This window comes from Ylistrum balloti, unplaced genomic scaffold, assembly GCF_031769215.1.
Source record: "Ylistrum balloti isolate Yb309-2 unplaced genomic scaffold, AGI_CSIRO_Ybal_v1 Utg369990, whole genome shotgun sequence".
In the NCBI taxonomy this organism is placed as follows: Eukaryota; Metazoa; Mollusca; class Bivalvia; order Pectinida; family Pectinidae; genus Ylistrum; species Ylistrum balloti.
This window is the reverse complement of record NW_026782073.1, coordinates 584,100-602,474: the sequence shown is the minus strand read 5'-3', so window position 1 is coordinate 602,474 and position 18,375 is coordinate 584,100. Positions and strand designations below refer to the sequence as shown.

General features: G+C 32.1%; 1 protein-coding gene across 1 annotated transcript; it reads left to right on the top strand.

Annotated features, from left to right (window-relative positions):
* Nucleotides 1–101: 101 nt before the first annotated feature.
* LOC132547934 (macoilin-like) lies at nucleotides 102–18,128 on the top strand. Its single transcript, XM_060211740.1, has 12 exons — nucleotides 102–275; nucleotides 3,336–3,477; nucleotides 7,111–7,237; nucleotides 8,361–8,490; nucleotides 9,425–9,491; nucleotides 9,857–9,959; nucleotides 10,787–11,159; nucleotides 11,939–12,097; nucleotides 12,991–13,173; nucleotides 13,949–14,069; nucleotides 14,353–14,527; nucleotides 14,897–18,128. Exons 1-12 carry the CDS (start codon nucleotides 196–198, stop codon nucleotides 15,124–15,126), a joined length of 1,890 nt encoding a protein of 629 aa, XP_060067723.1. The 5' UTR covers nucleotides 102–195; the 3' UTR covers nucleotides 15,127–18,128.
* Nucleotides 18,129–18,375: the final 247 nt, after the last annotated feature.

Genomic DNA, 18,375 nt, shown 5'->3' with positions numbered 1-18,375 from the left:
ATGCCAAGGTGCGCGATTACGGAAGTAGCCGAACGTAGCCGATTGTGTGCGGAAATAGATTGTTCGAGAGCGCATGCGATCATTAGGTTGACAAGAGCAGAAGACAATACACAAATTTTGAGTTTGTTGTGGTGTCATACAGGACGAATACATGCGAGGATCACAAAATTTGTGTTGGTATACATCTCGAAAAATATGAAGAGGAGAAATGCTGATTGTGGCAAGCTACGACGCCTTCCAAAGCGAAGCAAAATAACGGAAGGTTTCTACGGAAGGTACATTCTCCATTTCAATATGGCAGCAGGCTGAACTGCAAATTATCATATGGAGACATATTTGACAGATATACTGCTGAAGTCAAAACTGTCAACAATATATGTGTTGTATAATTCAATATTTTGACATACTACACCTAACCACACATGTCTGGCTTCACAACGAACAGATGGCTGTCTTAAACGTAGTCTCAATTAGTACCACACGAAACCTTTTGCATTAATTCACTCTTGGTTGCAACATCACATGGAAATCAGCTGCTGTCGTAACGTTTACGGGCGTTGAGCTAGATTATGTTACTAGATACTCATGTTTGTTACTTTTCGTCACTAACTTATACATCTAAATTAGCGTAAGCGCTAAGATCATGCCCATCTGACCAGACCATACAATTTCAGTAATTATATGAAAGAAGGGAATCTTAACAGTTGATACTATATGATAGGCCTAAGAAAAGAAACTTGGAGATAAATAAGAAAAGAATACAGCACGAAAAGAGTGTTACATTGTCATTGACGTTTATCTTGAATGAAAGATGGATATTTGTAGATCCTTTTTTCTGGATTTGAGTGTGAATTTTACATTGATATTAACCAATATGAAACTGATACCCAGTTGTCATTACATGTAGAACCATGTTAATCTGACTGCTGACATGCATTTTTTTTATTATTTTTTTTCTTAAAATCTTATGATACGTGGGTGAAAAAAAAAATCAAAATACCAATTAAAATTTGAGGGAAAAATGCCAAGTCATAGGATTGTTGCCTATATATTTTTCCTACTTCCACTTTTTCATTCTTTATTCATATTAAGTAATGTTATGAAAATTTAGTATCATTGGCCTTTCAAAGTAAATGCATATAAGATAAAAACATTGTATAAAAGTAGTAACTTTTTATCTCACATGACAGTATTATCAAAATCATTGTCCAGAGTTGGATCTGCAGATGTGCAAGTCATTATCCCTCGTCAATTTTTTAAGAAGAAAACAAATTTTGATAAACCTTTCTAGATCGGTCATGATACATGTATGGTGCAAAGGACTTGTCATTTCTGTTGTCTCTGGAAATAACTAAGGAAGCTTGATTAAGTTGAAAATGACTATAAATAAATGGAAGATTTTAATGATATTAAAAAAAATGAATTAGTTTGTGATTGGCAAAAATTGGGTGAAACAAATTTGAACTGATAGTTTTAAACTTTGGTATTTTAGAGGGTATTGAAGATTAGGCTCTAGCTCAGAAAGCAGCCATTTTCTACATTTTTATTTACTACTCATATTTGTATCTATATATATTTAAGTTCATATATATAAGTTCACCCTTCACTTTGAATATCAGTTGGTTATTAGCGAAAAAGGCTGTGTGGAGTATTTTTTTTTTATTGGATGAAAATGTTTCAGTCTAAATGTTAATAATCTTAAAATTACAGTATCGTTTACGTAAGTGAAAGTTGTAGAGGACATTTAATGGTTTCCTGTTGAATATCATACATTATATTTCACAAGTGTGACCAAATAATCTTTGTCCAAGTTAAAACATCTTTATATTTAGTCATCTTAGTGAACATCCTTGATACTCCAGGGATTACAGTCATTTTTGTTCTCTGCACCCTTGAAACATGTCATACGCAATATTGAAGGTTCGATGTACAGCACCTTGTTGACAAGACAAAAAGACTAAATTGATCCTTTGATGTACATCAAACAAATCTGTAGGTTGCAAAATGGTATATTGTAATGGGTTTGACAATAGGTGTTGCTCCTTTGAAATCTTCAGAAGGGACATATCAGCCTGTGATTGGTCTTTTTTTCCTTGTGGAAAAAATCTAATTGCTTTACTTGTACCTTCAATTTTGCCATAACAGGGGTGCAGAGAACGAAAGTGACCATAAACCCCTGGAGTACCAAGGATGGTGTGTGAAATGCATACTATTCATCAGGGAGCCATTAAATTTTGTATCTATCACAGTTTTAAAACAAATAAAAAGAAAGAACTGTCTGGCATTATGCCTATGAATCAGTTCTGAGCATAATATTATGATGTTACTCTTGTCATAATGCCAGCTTCATGTAATATGCTGTTATGCACAATATTCTACTCATTTGTTGGGTCATCTGACGTGAAGGGTCAGGATGACCTATAGCCATCATGTTTTGTCTGTTGTGCATTGTGCATAAACTTTCCATTCAAATGACTTCTTCTCAATAACCAGAAGGCTCAGGTTACTGATTTGGACTTTTAGCATGCTGGGAATTTGTTAAAACAAATTACCTTGGTCCACTTTCAAGGTCACAGTGGTCAAATGTGTTGAAATGCATAATTAACTTCTTCTCAATAACAAAAGGCCAAGGGTCTTGATATTGGGCCTGTAGCATGTTTTTTTTCTAAAAGCAATATATCCAGAGTAAAAGCATTTGTGTAGTGCATGTATAAAGAATATGATATCAAGTTTGCATAAAATGTCTTTATGAACCATCCAATGTCTTCTATGTAAACTGTAGAATATTTGAGCAATTTATTTTAGGCCTATTTGGCCTCTTTCATATATAAGTCTTTATAGTCAGATGACCCTTAATGCCTGTGGGCCTCCTGTTTTCTGTTAGAATTTTCTTACCAAATAGTTATAAATCTACCAGGTACTCTTAAAAACAAAATATATCATGATTGGTATTATATGCATTGGAGCTGAGTAATGTGAGACATTCACAGCATGTGTTATTTACACTTTAGAGGTAGTTAATGTCAGATGATTATTGTTAATATGAGGCTGATACTGATGCTAATCTGATACTTGGTTATAATGGTGAATTAATTTCATAATATTACTATATAACATGACTTAACAATCTGGAATTCATGAAAAGATTGTACCTAGTCACTTACATCTGGTCTTGAATACTAAACCAGTTAAACAAAACATTTAAGTGTACCTGACCATATACCAGTACTTTCAAGTATAAGTATGTTCTAAATGATATGTTATGGCGTTGTCTTGCAATATAGTAATTTCTTGTACAAGAATACTGACATTTTTGTGTTTTGGTTGCTTTGCAGCACTTTCTTATACCTGAAGTTTCTAATGGTTTGGGCCCTTGTACTTATGGCAGATTTCATCTTGGAATTTCGCTTTGAGTACCTGTGGCCATTTTGGCTTCTAGTCAGGAGTGTGTATGATTCATTCAAATATCAAGGATTGGTAAGTATCATTAAATTATCTGATCTGGGTATGTGTGTACATCTTGTATATATTGTTCAAATTCTGATGGAAAAAAAAAATTAAAAAAAACTTTTTAAATAAGATTTGGTGCGTGTGATTAAGTATGCATTTGGACTGATAGCCAAAATTCTTAAAACATTGAATTTGTAAAAAATTAATGAATTCATTATATAATGTTCAGTTGCAAGTTAAGTTATTTGTTTCTTGATTATACTGTATGCATGCATGTTATGCATTCAGTTTTATGTTTCTGTAGAAGAGCTTGTTAAAGCCAATAACATTTTGCAGTGCAGTGATGATCAGGTGGCAGTCACATGACCTCAAAGTCATGGGAAATAAGCAGTTTATTTTAAACTTTCCACCCACTTACAAAGAATATAAAATCTGTCTATGTATGCCACTGTGTGATCATCCATGCAGAGCTTGTACAGATTCAGTTCATATTCAAGCTATCATGAATATGCATGTATAATGTAAACTTTTAAGGAAATTTTTTGTTTTTCGAAAACATGTGCTTTATACACAAGAACAAGGCATTTTCATCTAGATAAATTGTGGATCAGCACAAATAAGTAGCTGTGATTAAATCGAACAATGCAGATAGTTACTTAAACATAAGCAGCATTTCTGTTGTAGAATTGTAGCACTGCATCACAAAGTCGGTATATATATGTCCATTCTGAATGAGCACTAAAGACAATATTTGAGATCTCCCAATATAAATCAACTGACAGTGTCATTCCAAGTGCTCAGAGTTTCAAATGGCTTCTTCTATTTTTGGAAACACAGATCATACTCAAAAGTAAATTTGCTGCACAGTTGCTTGATGGAAAGGATGCCCATTGAGTTGTAAACAATTAAACTTACACATTGTTGAACTGACCTGCCTTTTGTCTCTAGAGCATGTCCTATGTCAGGGTAAAACAGTTTCATTGTTTTACATTATGTCAAAGTTTTGTTGTCAAGTGGATATGAAACGACTATGCAGAGCAAACTGACTTTTTTTCTGTTGTTGGAAAATATTACTCCATGTCGTAAGAATATCCATGCACCTCTGCTGTGATATTTGTATCTTTCTTCCCTTGATATAGGTGTAGTTTGACTCATTTGGGATGAGTCATGAATTGAAAATTTAATCTATTCATATACTCTGACATGATTGATTTCAGATGCTATATATTTCTTTGAGTATAAACTGTAGCCTGGGTGTTGCATTTGTGAATATATATTCTTAACATATTATACAAAAATTGCTAATATCAAAAGGAATCGCAAACCATTAGGTTTTTCTGGTGCACCAACTGTTTATCTCATCAGCTTAAAGAACTCATTAAAAGTACACAAGAGAATTGTCTTAGCTAGTTGATCCATACCCTCCCACCAAATGTGTATCATTTTGTAATTTGGTTTTATACAAAAAACAAACTTAGTTTGAACAGCGGTTGATTTTTCTATATTGAACTAAAATGCAAATATATGAAATATTCCAAGAAATTGGTCATATTATAAATGTAATAGGCATTGGTATAGGTTTTGGTCATGCCACTGTTAAACACATACTATTCTGTTATCACCTATATAAAAATATTGCAGTGATTGGAAACAGTACACAAAGTTGGATGCAGTCATATGTTACATAAGTAGATTATGGCAAAATGTGACACCTGTTCACTTGATGAAGGGGTAAAATACTGTAAACATGAAGGGACCAGCATAAAAAAATCCTTTGAGAAATGTAGGTTATTCAAGGAATAAAAGCTAAATAAAAAACTTGGAATATGTGAACAAGTCCATTTTTTCTTTTTACAGATGATAAGACTGAATTTTTTTCTTCATGGGTTAGGTATGCAGCTTATATACAAGTGTAGCTTATATTTAGATGGAAAAAATTTGATGGAAGGAAAAAAATGTGTTATTATGCATTATACATACTAATAAACATTAATTTAGAATCTCTCTGAGAAATATTCTTTATCAAAAAACTGTAGGGTACCTGTACTGCAATTTTTTATGGGTACACACCCACCACATTTGTCACTGGAACAGATTGTGTAGAACTTTCACTTGAAATCCTATATGGGATGATTGAAATAGCTATTACAGTGGAAAAGATATAACATTCTCATGAATTTAATTAATCATACCTTTTAATAAGGATCTCAGTTAAATCTTCTTGACTCTCGTGGTTATTCCACAGTAATTGCAATAAGCCAAGGCATGGCAGAAGTTTACAATAGACTAATGCATCCTGGAATTGAGAGAGCATTGTATGATAGGTCAAATTCTAGAATGGCCAACATGTTTGTTATGATATAAATGGCTGCATTTTACAAGAAAGAAATTTGGGATTTAAAATTAGAAACATCAAATATCAGCATTCACATATAATTTATGAAATAAGTTTCAACAAAACTAAAAAGAAATTAACTTTTAGATTCTTTTTATCACTTGGATAAACATTTTTGGTGCCAACATTTTGCTATTTATAGTACATGATTTGAGGTCTAAATGGGTGTTGATTAATACAATAATATGAATAATGCCTTCAAAATGATTCTATTATATTGGTTTTAATCACATTATGTCATTAATACTGAATAATAGCCAGACTGTATATGGAAAGCAGAGAAAATACTCCAGTTTCAGATTATAAATCTCATGATACATTGGTTAATGTATTGATATCACTGGAGATAGTAATTTAGATAAATAATATCTCTAAGTGTTTATAACTTTACACTATTAAGCATTAGCTTGTTCGCTGCCTTGTATACATTCATTACCACATTAACCCTGCAAACCTACAGTATTTAATGTTGGAATTCTTGCCTTGTGTATTTTGAAGTTCACAGCAAGGTCATGATATGTAATGACATATGGTAATCAAAGTGCATTTAAAAGTGTTAGTGTTACTGTTTAAAAGAGAGAGAGAAAGAAAAAAAAAAGATGTCTTTTTTGAAACGGGCCAAAAACTGTATTACTCTTCAAACATTTTATTATTTCTACTGATTAAAATGCATTTTAGACAAGGTTTTTGCTCATGTATATACACAAAGGGATGTTAGGTTACCAAGATGTACTATGGGACTGTGACAGATTTTTCACAGTTAAAAAAAAAAAACTGAAAATTTTATTGTAGTAATATTGATATAAAGACGAGACTGTCCTTGGATGTGAGGGCAGTGTCAGAGAAAGGTATAAATATCTGGAGCCAGGATTAAGCATATAAAATGCTTTTAAGAAAAATTAAATATAATGCTATCTATCTAGTAAGTAAACTCTCTCTGCACCAGCTTGCATGTCAAAGGAAAAAGCTTTTGATTGAACCTGATTAGACTAAAAATTTATGTTCTCCATTTATCTAAGCATGTTTCATGTTATAATGCAATGTTGTAAATATAATCCAGCATAGCAACAGGTGATACAATCCTGCAATACAGTTGGTGGGCAGATAGCATTAAATATTTAAATAAATTAAAAAGATAGAGGTTTGGTTATCTAATAGCATTATACTTGAAATTGTTTTTAACATCATAGTTCAAGTATCCAGTCCAAATTTTCAACAGGTTTTCCTTCATGGCTTTTGCAGAGATTTTTTGTTTTTCTTTGCAGGCTTTTTCAGTGTTCTTTGTGTGTATCGCAGTTACATCAGATGTCATTTGCTACCTCTTTATACCTGTACAATGGCTATTCTTTGCGGCTAGTACATACGTATGGGTACAATATGTATGGCATACAGGTAAGAAGTGATACAATTTGGAACAAATGTCTCTGAATAAATGCAAATATAAAGTACAGTGTTTCCACATAGCTGACAGTGGTATAGCTACAACATATTAATGACTTTCTGCTGCATGATGTCCATTTTGAGCAAAACTATTTATTCTGGCAAAAATGTAATTGATCTGTTTATCATAATCTTTCTAACCATTATTGATACACATATTTGTATATTGTGCAAACCATACTGTAGTTTATGGGTTAAATATAAATCTGATGAAATTGTAGGAACTTGGCTATATCATGCATGTTATGCCCAATAAAATCTGTTTGATTTGAAAGCCTTCTTTGTAATATATTTGTATTTTATATTACATGTATGGTACATATATACTCATTTCTTGAGGCTGCTAAGAGACATGTTTGTCTGCTAAAATCAATTGAACTATAATCAAGGCAACATCTGTAGAACATGCGAAAAGGCCCTGGATTGTCATTGATTTGTATAGGTAGATTGAGGCAGAGGGTGAGAAGGTCATCACAATCGTGCTCTCATAGTAACCTGCAGCAACAAATTTATTAGTATAATAAGATCCCTGCTTAGATTATTGCACAAAACACCCCTGGGTGTATTGCAGTCTATGTCACTTTCTAGTTTCTAATTATGACCACATCAAAATCCAATTGAAAATTTTCATGTGTCACGTATATCATCCAACCCAAATCCTTTCTGGTATTTAGCACATGCCAAATCAAATTTAGCAAAAGTTATAAATAAAGAGGCAGGTAGCCATCTTGGATTTTGACTAAGAAAGTTTGTTACTGCTATAAATCAGATTTCATGTAGGTTCCCCAAGGTCCCTAGTTGTGCTCTCTTGATTTTGGACTGATCAAGAAAACAAAATTGCTGTCTGTCAGCCATATTGGATTTGACAGATAATGATTATTATCACTGTTTCTGAATAGGAATATATTAATTTTATACAACGAAGATCAAAAACACAGAAAAATAAATATGAAACAATGGTGGGTGCCAAGATCCCTCTGAAATACCTTATTAGATTTCCAGCAACAAAGAAGAGTTCAATTATACAGTTTATATATTCCTTTCAAGCTCATATATATTCATGTCTATTTTTCAGAAAGAGGCATTTGTCTTCCTACAGTGTCACTATGGTTGCTGTTTGTATACATAGAGGCTTCTGTTAGACTGAGGGAGTTCAAAAGTTTACCATTTAATTTAGATCTCTGTAGACCATTTGCTGCTCATTGGTAAGGATTACTGTTTAATTTTCAAGTTATATCATCTGTAGTATATGTCCATGATTATGTCATATGTGTTAAAAAAGAAATCAAATCATGAACTTCTTTATCCTTTAAACTTTATTTAAAGAAATTAACAGTATTAATCATGACTGGTAAACTGATTTCTAAAAAAAGAAAACATCAAGCAGAGAAGTGTTGCACATTACAATATTTGCTTTAAAAACCTGTAGTTTAAAGGAAAAAAATCTGTACCTGATAAAATGATTTGATTAAAAAGATGCTTGTATTACCACATAAAGGACAAATAAAAATGTTTTAGTATGGGAAGTATATACTGCATAATATCAGATACAATCAGATGCAAATACTGGTATTAATTTCAAAACTGTAGAAAATTGACTAACAAGGATTGTATAATGATGTTGCATGTTCTAATAATAACACTAAATACAGTTTAGATATGTGCAGAAACAGCTTTTCAGTAAACATACTACATCATCATTTGAAGGGCAGTTATGGTGCCTATCTCTTACTATAATTAAATTTTAGACCAACAGAAATGCTGTAGATGATTAACAGCATTCTAATAATCAGTTTTGTATGTAGTTTAAGATATCCTATTTCATTATCTTTATTACATAAGAGGTTTTTATCCAAAACAATTATGATCAAGGTTTCCCATTATTTATGATAAAATTTGTCAGCTATGATCGTTAAATGTTAATAGATACCAAAATAGAATGTAATTATTTATCTGATTGTAAGTTCTTTAAATCATTGACTAGAAAAAAAATGCAAGGCAGTATCTACATTCAGTGTAACATTTGAGTGCATACCTGTAGCTGTAATTTCTTCTAGTTATTATGATAAACTGGTAGACCTTGTGACTGTGATAGGTCTGTCATTATTGTAAGTAACACTACAATCTTTATATTTTCAGTATTGGTTATCCAGTTGTCACTTTAGGTTTTGGATTCAAAAGTTACATATCATATAAAATGAGATTGGTAAGTACATAGTGATCATTTCTGCATTCATTGTTTTCCCTTATCAAACTCTACCTTTAGGAATTAATCAGTAGTAGGTTAACTTTTCCTTTGTGATGACTAAAAGACTAAAACCTTATCCAATTTTACAACATTTGCGAAACAAAGTTATATTTATCGCTCTTGTTGGTTTGGATTGAAGTGTACCAGAGGTCTTAATGTTGGAAAAAAGTTGTTAAAAATAGCCCACTCTTGAAATAAGAAAATCAGAGGATGGGAGAATATCTATGCATGTTTCAACTGGCATAATTTCAGAATGTTTTATGTAAATTATTCTTGTACAGCTCTTTCTTGGGAGTAATGTAATAACCCTGTTGTATTTGCAGAGAAAACAGAAAGAAGTACAGAGACAGAATGACTATTATATAAATTTAATACAGAAAGCTCTGCCACCAGAGCTACAAAGCCAATATATTGAAAAGCAGAAAGGTAAATTTACACAGGTTTTGAATAACATTTGAATTGCATTTTTGTTACTATATCATATACATTTTATTTAATATTTTGCTATGGAAACTGTTATCAGAGTTGTATAGTCTTTCATTAATGGATTGAAATTTTACTTCATCCTTTGATGTCTATGCCACATTGTCATAGTTGATGAGTATATCTGTTTATGTTCTGATCTTACCAGATAGGAATCATTCATTGTTTGCAAACTGATTTAAATATATATTAGGTAAAGGTTGGATTTGGTCTTCATTCCTTACTTGTATTCTACGACTGTATTATTTATGAGTAAACATCTAGGTGGCAAGACATGTTATGATCTTTCATCCGAGGAGACATCTCAGAAGTACTCTGAAAACTTAACTGTTTTCAGTATTCTCTTTAAGTCTCAATTCGATAACATTTTTGTGCTTTTCAATTTAAAATCATTTATGAAACCTTTTGGTTACCCTGTCCCTCCAGTTCCTGAACATCTACAATCATTTGTTATGTAACTTTATCTGTAACTTGTGGAAGTTTCATTGTTTATCATCAATCTTTACAAAAAGCTTTAGAAATTGTGGGTTGCAATAATATGCTCTCACATGTTATCTAAGTAAAGCTGGCTCTGCCACTTCCTTCACACAAATGGGACATAATACTCAATAAAGAGTTTATTCTCAAAGTTTTCTATCAGAAATGTGTTAACAAAATGTTGTGATGCAAAAACTTTTATGTTGATCTGCAAAAATCCAGTAATAATCTGCAAATGCTTATTATTAGCAGCAATGGGATAAACTCAATCATAAAATTTGTTCTGCTTTCAGCTTTACCATCAAAATCAGAGGAGGATGTAATCTCAAATGGTGTAGCGGGTGGGAAAAAGTCGGGCAGACATGATGATGAAAAAGAAATAAAGCGCCCAAACAAAGTAGTAGATGAGAATGAAGATGACAGTATAGAATTTATAGAGCAAAGTTTACCAAAGAATTCGTCCAAAGCAGATGTCAATAACTTTGATGAAATTGCGGACAATATATCCAATGACCAACAGAGTAAATTTAGATCATCAAATAGTATTGGCAAGACACAAGTGAGTAAGCTGAACACAAGCAAGGAGAGCAACAAAAAAGGCAAAAATTATAACAAAGAGGCTCCACCAGCTACATTTAGTAATAACAAAGATGAAGTCATTTTAAGGTAAGTTCTTTGTAAAGAAACTTAATAGTATTTAGTTTTTACAGCATAGAGAAATTAGGATTCTGTGTCTCTGGTAATATGAGGTGCTCTCTTTACACCTCCAATTAAGACAGGGTAAAATAAACAATGTGTCTATATATTCATGACCAAACTTTCGTGTGAAACTCAGTTCGTCTTTACCACGGTATATCATCAAAACATGCTCGTTGGTCTAGATATCAAGGAGTAATCACATACACAATTCCTGTGGAAGTGGATTGGTTATATTACAAGCATGAGTATATTTTTTTCTAACCATTTGTTGATCTGTCCAATTTGTATTCGATCATTCTAAAAGTCATGATTATGGGCAGATTTTTGTTCAAACTTGCAAAAACATGTTCATCTGTAAGATATTTTAAATTGTTGATACTTTACACTCATGGGTTCAGTTTACATTTAATTTAGATTTAAGCCTGTCAGATAAAAAAAAAGTGGTAGAGAATAAGCTTAAAAGTTATCATAACTTGGTAAAGATTTTTCTAATAGTTCAATGTTTTGCTCTTCATATATTGTGATAATGGTGATTCTCTGCTGGTCTACTTAGCAAATTAATGATACACTACTTTCTTTATAAAATGGGTTGATCAGGGAGATTTGGGTGTTGTGAGCTTTCCTAATTTGTTGTTGTGTTTGTACAAAGGATTAATCGGTGTCAATTAAGTTTTTATTATTTCATAAGTGTTATTTACTGATCGGATTAATAAGTTGTCTTGTAATATATTCATTTTATTTTTCAGACTTGAGAGTGATATTAAAAAATTGAAAACAGACCTACAAACTAGTCGAAATTGTGAACAGGAACTTCGAACACAGATAGGCTCTTTCATGGGTGGTGAAAAATCCATGAGATCTGAACTCTACCAGTTACAGGAAGATAATGAAAGTCTTCAAAATAAGTAAGTGATATGCAAACAGTATGTTGGAAGTTGACACTTTCTTAATTTAAACTTGAAAATTGTGAAAATAAATAGTATTGAATTTGCCTTAAAGTAATCTTGATAATTATAAACATTTGAAAAAGATATGTTTCCTTTGATATAGCATTTACAACTCAAAATAGCAATTGGAGAAATTCCTCATAGGTAACAATACCAGTAATGGGTAAAAGCAACAGGATAGAAATCTAGATTTTGAGTTATAACCCATTATCATCCAAATGATCAGCTGATCAATTAGTTCTTTGTCTCCGCCCTATATTCTATCCATTGTCTTTCCTTAAAACTATTCCTGTTATCCCTATTATCAAGGAAAGGTAGGTTGACAATTTGAGTCTTTGAGAAGCACTGGATGGATCTCACATTATAAATGAAGCTTCTCATTGGTTTCTTAAAAGTGCCTTTTCTATCCATAGAAAGGGAAAAGGTGGCCGGGAGGCAGTTATCTTGAATCTTGAATGATTGTCATTGCTCTTTGACAAGAACATTTGATACTCATCTATTAATGCAAGAGTAGGGGAAGGGAAATACTGTCAGGAGGAAGGGAAGAGAATCAAAATAAAACCTACATAGAACCAAAGAACATCAAAATGTATGATTGTGGGAAGGTGCTTCTGGAATCATGAGTGGTTTCTGTATTCTTCAAATATATTTGAGAAACCTAAATAATTGTACCAGTGACATTGAGTTCTAATGCTTCCACTGTTTAGGATCTTCATACTTGGTATATGCATTAGAAATAAATCAGATGATGTGATGTTAACGCATGCTTTATGGTATGATAAATTGATGATGGAATTTGTTTGTAGTAAATATGAATTTTAGTAAATTTTTTTTCTTTTTCAATTTTTCAGACTCCATAATCTTGTCACAAGCAGGCAGCAAGATAAACAGAGTATCCTTTTACTAGAAAAGAAACTGAATGAGGAAAGGAAAGGCAGGGCTGGTATAGAATTACAGTTAAATTCAGAACGGAAAGCTAAAAAGGCAGAGGAGGCAGCAGCAGCACGAGCCGTTGCTATGGCAGCAGCAGCCAGGTATGTCCCCAGTTCAGTATTCAATGAAAGAAAAAATATATAAAATTGATAGTGGAAGAAATGATAATTTTCTCTTTAACTGAAGTGAAATTTATATTGTAAGTAATGACCGAAATACAGAATATTGAAAATCTTAACAAAATTCAGAGATATAAAATTTTCAAAGCAAAAGTGCAAAAAACAATGGAAGGTCTGCCTTATATCAACTTGTGTGTGGTGCTCTGTAATGATTTTAGTTTGCGGGGAATATTAACATGCAGTAATTTGTAATGGTCACTATTATCCACATTGATATATTGTGTATGCACATCACCATACATTTGGGTGAAGGAAATTATCTCATAATCTCTGGTTAACAAACTTTGCCAAATGCTATTAAGGACAATGCATCTTCAGGGTCAAAACTGATGTTTTGAGTGGTATGTTAAATAATTGAAAGTATTGTTAAATTAATTAAAAAATTAATTTTTTAAATTAATAATCATTTCCTCTGTTTAAAAACACCTTACACAAAAAAAAGACCATTTAGGATTTACAATTATTACACTATATCCTAGAGTGCAGTTTTGAAATTCAACACTTTTAATTGATTTTTAAGATAAATTGCTACCTTAAGTATTTAAGTAGATATAAATGAAACTAGAGCTCTGTTAAACTGTGTAGAACAGATTGTTGTAAGATGAAAATTTAGTAATTACAGTACATGTGACTAAAATGGTATATTATACAATTTCTTGCTGCAGAAATAATGATCAATTATTTGTTTCCTTTTAAGGGGTGAATGCACAGAATCCTGCAAAGCCAGACAGAAAAATATTGAGAATGATATTAAACTGCTCAAACAAAACCTCAAAGTTCGAGAAGAACAATTTCGACAGCTAGAATTTGAGAATCAGGTAATTATGAAATTTGACTGATTATTATGCTAAATTAGAGGTTACTCCAACATTTTGAGTATCTAGGCGAAGCTGAACAATTATGCTTATTTGACAAGATTACTTAAGATTTGGTTTGTGATATATTCAGTGTACATACATGTTATTAATTATGTTTTAAGGACTGTATTCAATGTCGTTATTATCAAGGTCTTTGTCAGAAGCGAGAAAATTAGTACAATGTACATGTAATGAACTGGTGTGTGTGCAGAGATTTTAATGAATATATATTATCCCATTTCAGTCCCTTCATCAATATAAAGAGGCACAGACGGAAACTGATGTGCTAATGTCGGCTCTATCAGCCATGCAGGATAAAAACACACATCTAGAAAACAGCTTGAGTGCAGAAACAAGGATCAAGCTGGACTTGTTCTCAGCATTAGGAGAAGCAAAGAGACAGATAGAAATACTCAAAAGTAAGTCCTCCTTTGTAGTAAAAGTGCTTTCCATTTCAAATCTATATCTTAACTGTTGTTCCTACAATATGCAGATTTTAATAGAAGTAATCTTATATAACATATTATACGACAAAATGTGCATATCAATTGACATCACAACCACCAGGCATTTGTTTTTGTCAAAGTCACACTTAGCATATGTAATGAGAAACACTAATGCTTCACTAGTTAAATCCATATTTGCCTTTGGTGCAGATACATGCATTTCTGAATAGAAGACAGAGTTAAACTGTAAATACAGTTTTTTGCTTATGGTAGGGGAATGGGGTTATTTTCAAATTTATTTCTGAAGTAATGAACAATTTTGCATGTGTTTTGTTTTCAAAGATCTAGTAGCTGAAAAAGATAAAGAAATTGCAGATTTGAAGTCGAAGGTGACAGAGGCAATGGCTATAAACATGATGCCTTCCTCCACAACAGTAAATGGATGTGGTATGGAGACAACCTCAACTTCACCATTATACTCATCAAACTACAAGAAGGAAAACAGCATGGTTATCAAATCCAACCTCAATCCCCATGCCACAGACTACACGCCTAAAACTACCAGCATCTAAACAATAGAACCAACCCTAAAGGAAACCTGCACTCAGGTTCTGGCAGTTCTTTAAACTTTCATATTCTTACAACTTTATTTCTTAATATAGTTTCTTTGTTTTAGAAAAAAAGACCAACGTTGAAATTAACTTGTTTTTCAGAGTTGATGAAAATTGGTATTATTTACAAAAGTTGTGATAATTTGAAATTTTTTATAACTTCAAAACCAATAGCCGCTTGTTATCGAATGTCACATTTTAGTCTTCATAATGCCGACTGCCTCCTATATAATTTATGTTGTTTCGTTACTCTAATGTTCCTACAAATCGCAATTGTAGCAGTATTTTGAGATAAAATAGACATAAGTATGTTTGGTTTTTAAGTATCATACTGGTGAATCTATTCAGCTTGTTTAGGGTTTGTGCTATGTTACCCTTGTAAAAAACAAAATCTTGTTGAGGGGGAAAATCTCCCAAGGTATCACATATGTTTATTATATTACTGCCATATTTATGTTAACGAGTTTGAGAGAAATCTGTCTCATGTGTGCATGAAGAGTACATGCAAAGCTTCTGAGATCTTGTTTAACCTGTACTTTTATTGAATTAATTTTGATTAATTCCAAACACTGGTTGTATTTGGCTATTTTAAACTAATTTTGTCATTAAAGCAGCAACATGTTTTAAGATTTAATGTTTCAGTTCAGGAGGTTTCTCTCTTTGTATAAGTTAAGATTTATGTCTCTAGCTAGTAGGTCTGTTATAGGTTTAAGACAGGTTCTAAGCTATGGTTCTACAAGTATTTACCATAAGATATTATTTGAACTTAAACTGCCGTACTTTGTATGTTTTTAAGTTTCTCTAAGTGCTAAGAAGTACTGTGTAAAATAAATGCAAGTTTTTGCCAAAAGGTGCACTGATGCATATGTTGAACTGACAGGTAAATCCATTGATTTTAATTTGTACAGTAGGGCTGTTGATGAATGTAATGTCAATTTTATTTGAAAGATTTGGTTTGTTATTGAAGTAGTCTGAATTCTTACTGCAGCAATACTTGCCTTTTCAGGCCATTTAGGAAATGGTGTAAAATAATGTGTATAATATTCTGTATACAGATTTAAGCTGGTTTTGATTATAATCCACTTATCATGTCTTAAAAATAATTGGTATATATGTTTTTCCAAAAAGATGTGATGTCTTTAGTTGACCTTGTGGATATCATTGATAGTAAAGTTTATTTCAAAGGCTTCTAATAAAATTTAGGATTGAATTAACACAAGAAAAAGATATGTTGACAATACAATCGATAGAGAAACCAAAATAATCTGTTCAATGATATCTGGAAAATGCAGCCATTTTATTTCAAACTTTGGTAAAACGGCCACAATTTGAAACATACAACCATTTAAGAATTGGCTACACATTTTCTTCCTTTAAAAGTGCATCCAAGGAATATGCAAGATTAAGTTAAGACATGGGTATTTAGCTTGCACAGGGACTACCAGCTTTAAATATTCCACAATTACTGCATCTGCCAGCATTATCAATACCAAAATATTCTCTATCGGTCATTTTTCATACCCCACATTCTATGGGGGGCATATAGTGTAACCCATGTCTGGCTGTCACGTCTCTCAAAAGAATTGGTTTGTATTTATCAAACAGTATCATAACATCAATTTCTACACCTGATTAAATTTTAGTTTGTGTAAGAGTAGAGGAATTAATGTCTTACAGTCATTTCCTAGTCTCTTCAAACCTTTGGCAAGAGTTTTCAACTTTGTGATACAATATTTTTGGAGGTGAAAAGAGGCAAGAGTGTTCTCTTCTTTTGTTTCTGACATAAATATATTGTAAGGTAGATGACTTTTGATATTGTCCTTTATGTTGTTCAGTAATTTGTGTTCTTACTACCAGGGTAGTTTGTTCTTGACAGTCTATGCTGATATAAAATGGATCAAAATTTAATATTATGATAAGGAGTGAAAAATTGCATTTTATTTTATGGTGTCCTCAGAAAGAAATTACAGTCTTCACTTAACTGTTGGTAACATACTTATTTCAAGCACATAATTATTAGTCTTTTTACTGAACAGTACTGCTGAAATTGGAGTAATTTTGTCTTCGTCATTTGTAATTCTGACAAAATAAATGCATGTCAAACGTTATTTTAATAAACATCTGATCAATTCAAATATTGGATCAGATTAATCGTGGTTCTACACTATTATAACACCTAAAAAATCACTTGAGGTTGCATTGAGGTTTGTCCAATTCCTGGTCAAATATTCACTGCAGTAATATTGTTGAGCACTTGCTGGCACTCATTATATCACTGTTAATTTTGCCACAACTTACTTTCATTTAGTCTTTCTTCCTATTTTTGCTTAGGGTTTATGGAGGAAATTATGTTCCACTAACATTCTTATTTGTTATAGTTAATACTATTTAAAACTAATATGTTCAATTTCGTAACTGTATAGGAGTATTGAAAAGATTCCATCAAAATTAGAAGTTGATGGCAGTACACTTGTCATAATAACACATTAAAGTAAATTCTATTCTTATGCTAAAAAAATTATAGGGAACAGAGTTTCAATGTTTCCACCCTATTAACAATATTCTTCGGTAATTTTTGTGAAGTTAATGCATCAGAATAATTATTCGGCTATCTTGAAGGCAAATGTCCATTCACTTCGCTTATTAGGTATTGTTTTGTAATCCCATGGTATACATCTGTGGTCTGTTTTTTGCTTGATGTACTAGTTTTTGTGTGTTTACACATTTATTGTTATAGTAACTTGATGAGAAACATGATGGTGATGACATTGTCAATCATTGTATTACTAGGCCTAGAGCCAATGCATGACAAGTCTGTATTGTACTGAACGGCTTTTCAAAAGACATTAGTCTCGTAGAGGGCTGCTTTTTTTGCTGTTTAAAGTGAAAAAAGTAAGAAAAGAAAGGTATTATTACAAAAAGTGCCCTATCTTGCTGCCAAGATTAAAAGCTAGCAATTTTAATGGTGTTTTGTTCTCTGTTTGAGTGCAATTAGTCATGATGAGCAGTGGGTTTCATATCCCAATATGCTCCAACCTTTATCATAAGGAAGCGTTTGCACAGGATGCTGAAAAATGGACCAGTCTGTACTTACATGATTTACCCTAAGTGACTCCTATATGTTGATCAGCAAAGTAGCCACAATAAGGAGAACTTGTCTCAAAGTAATTCTGGCTTTTCACAGGATGATAAACCCAGCAAGGAAATAAA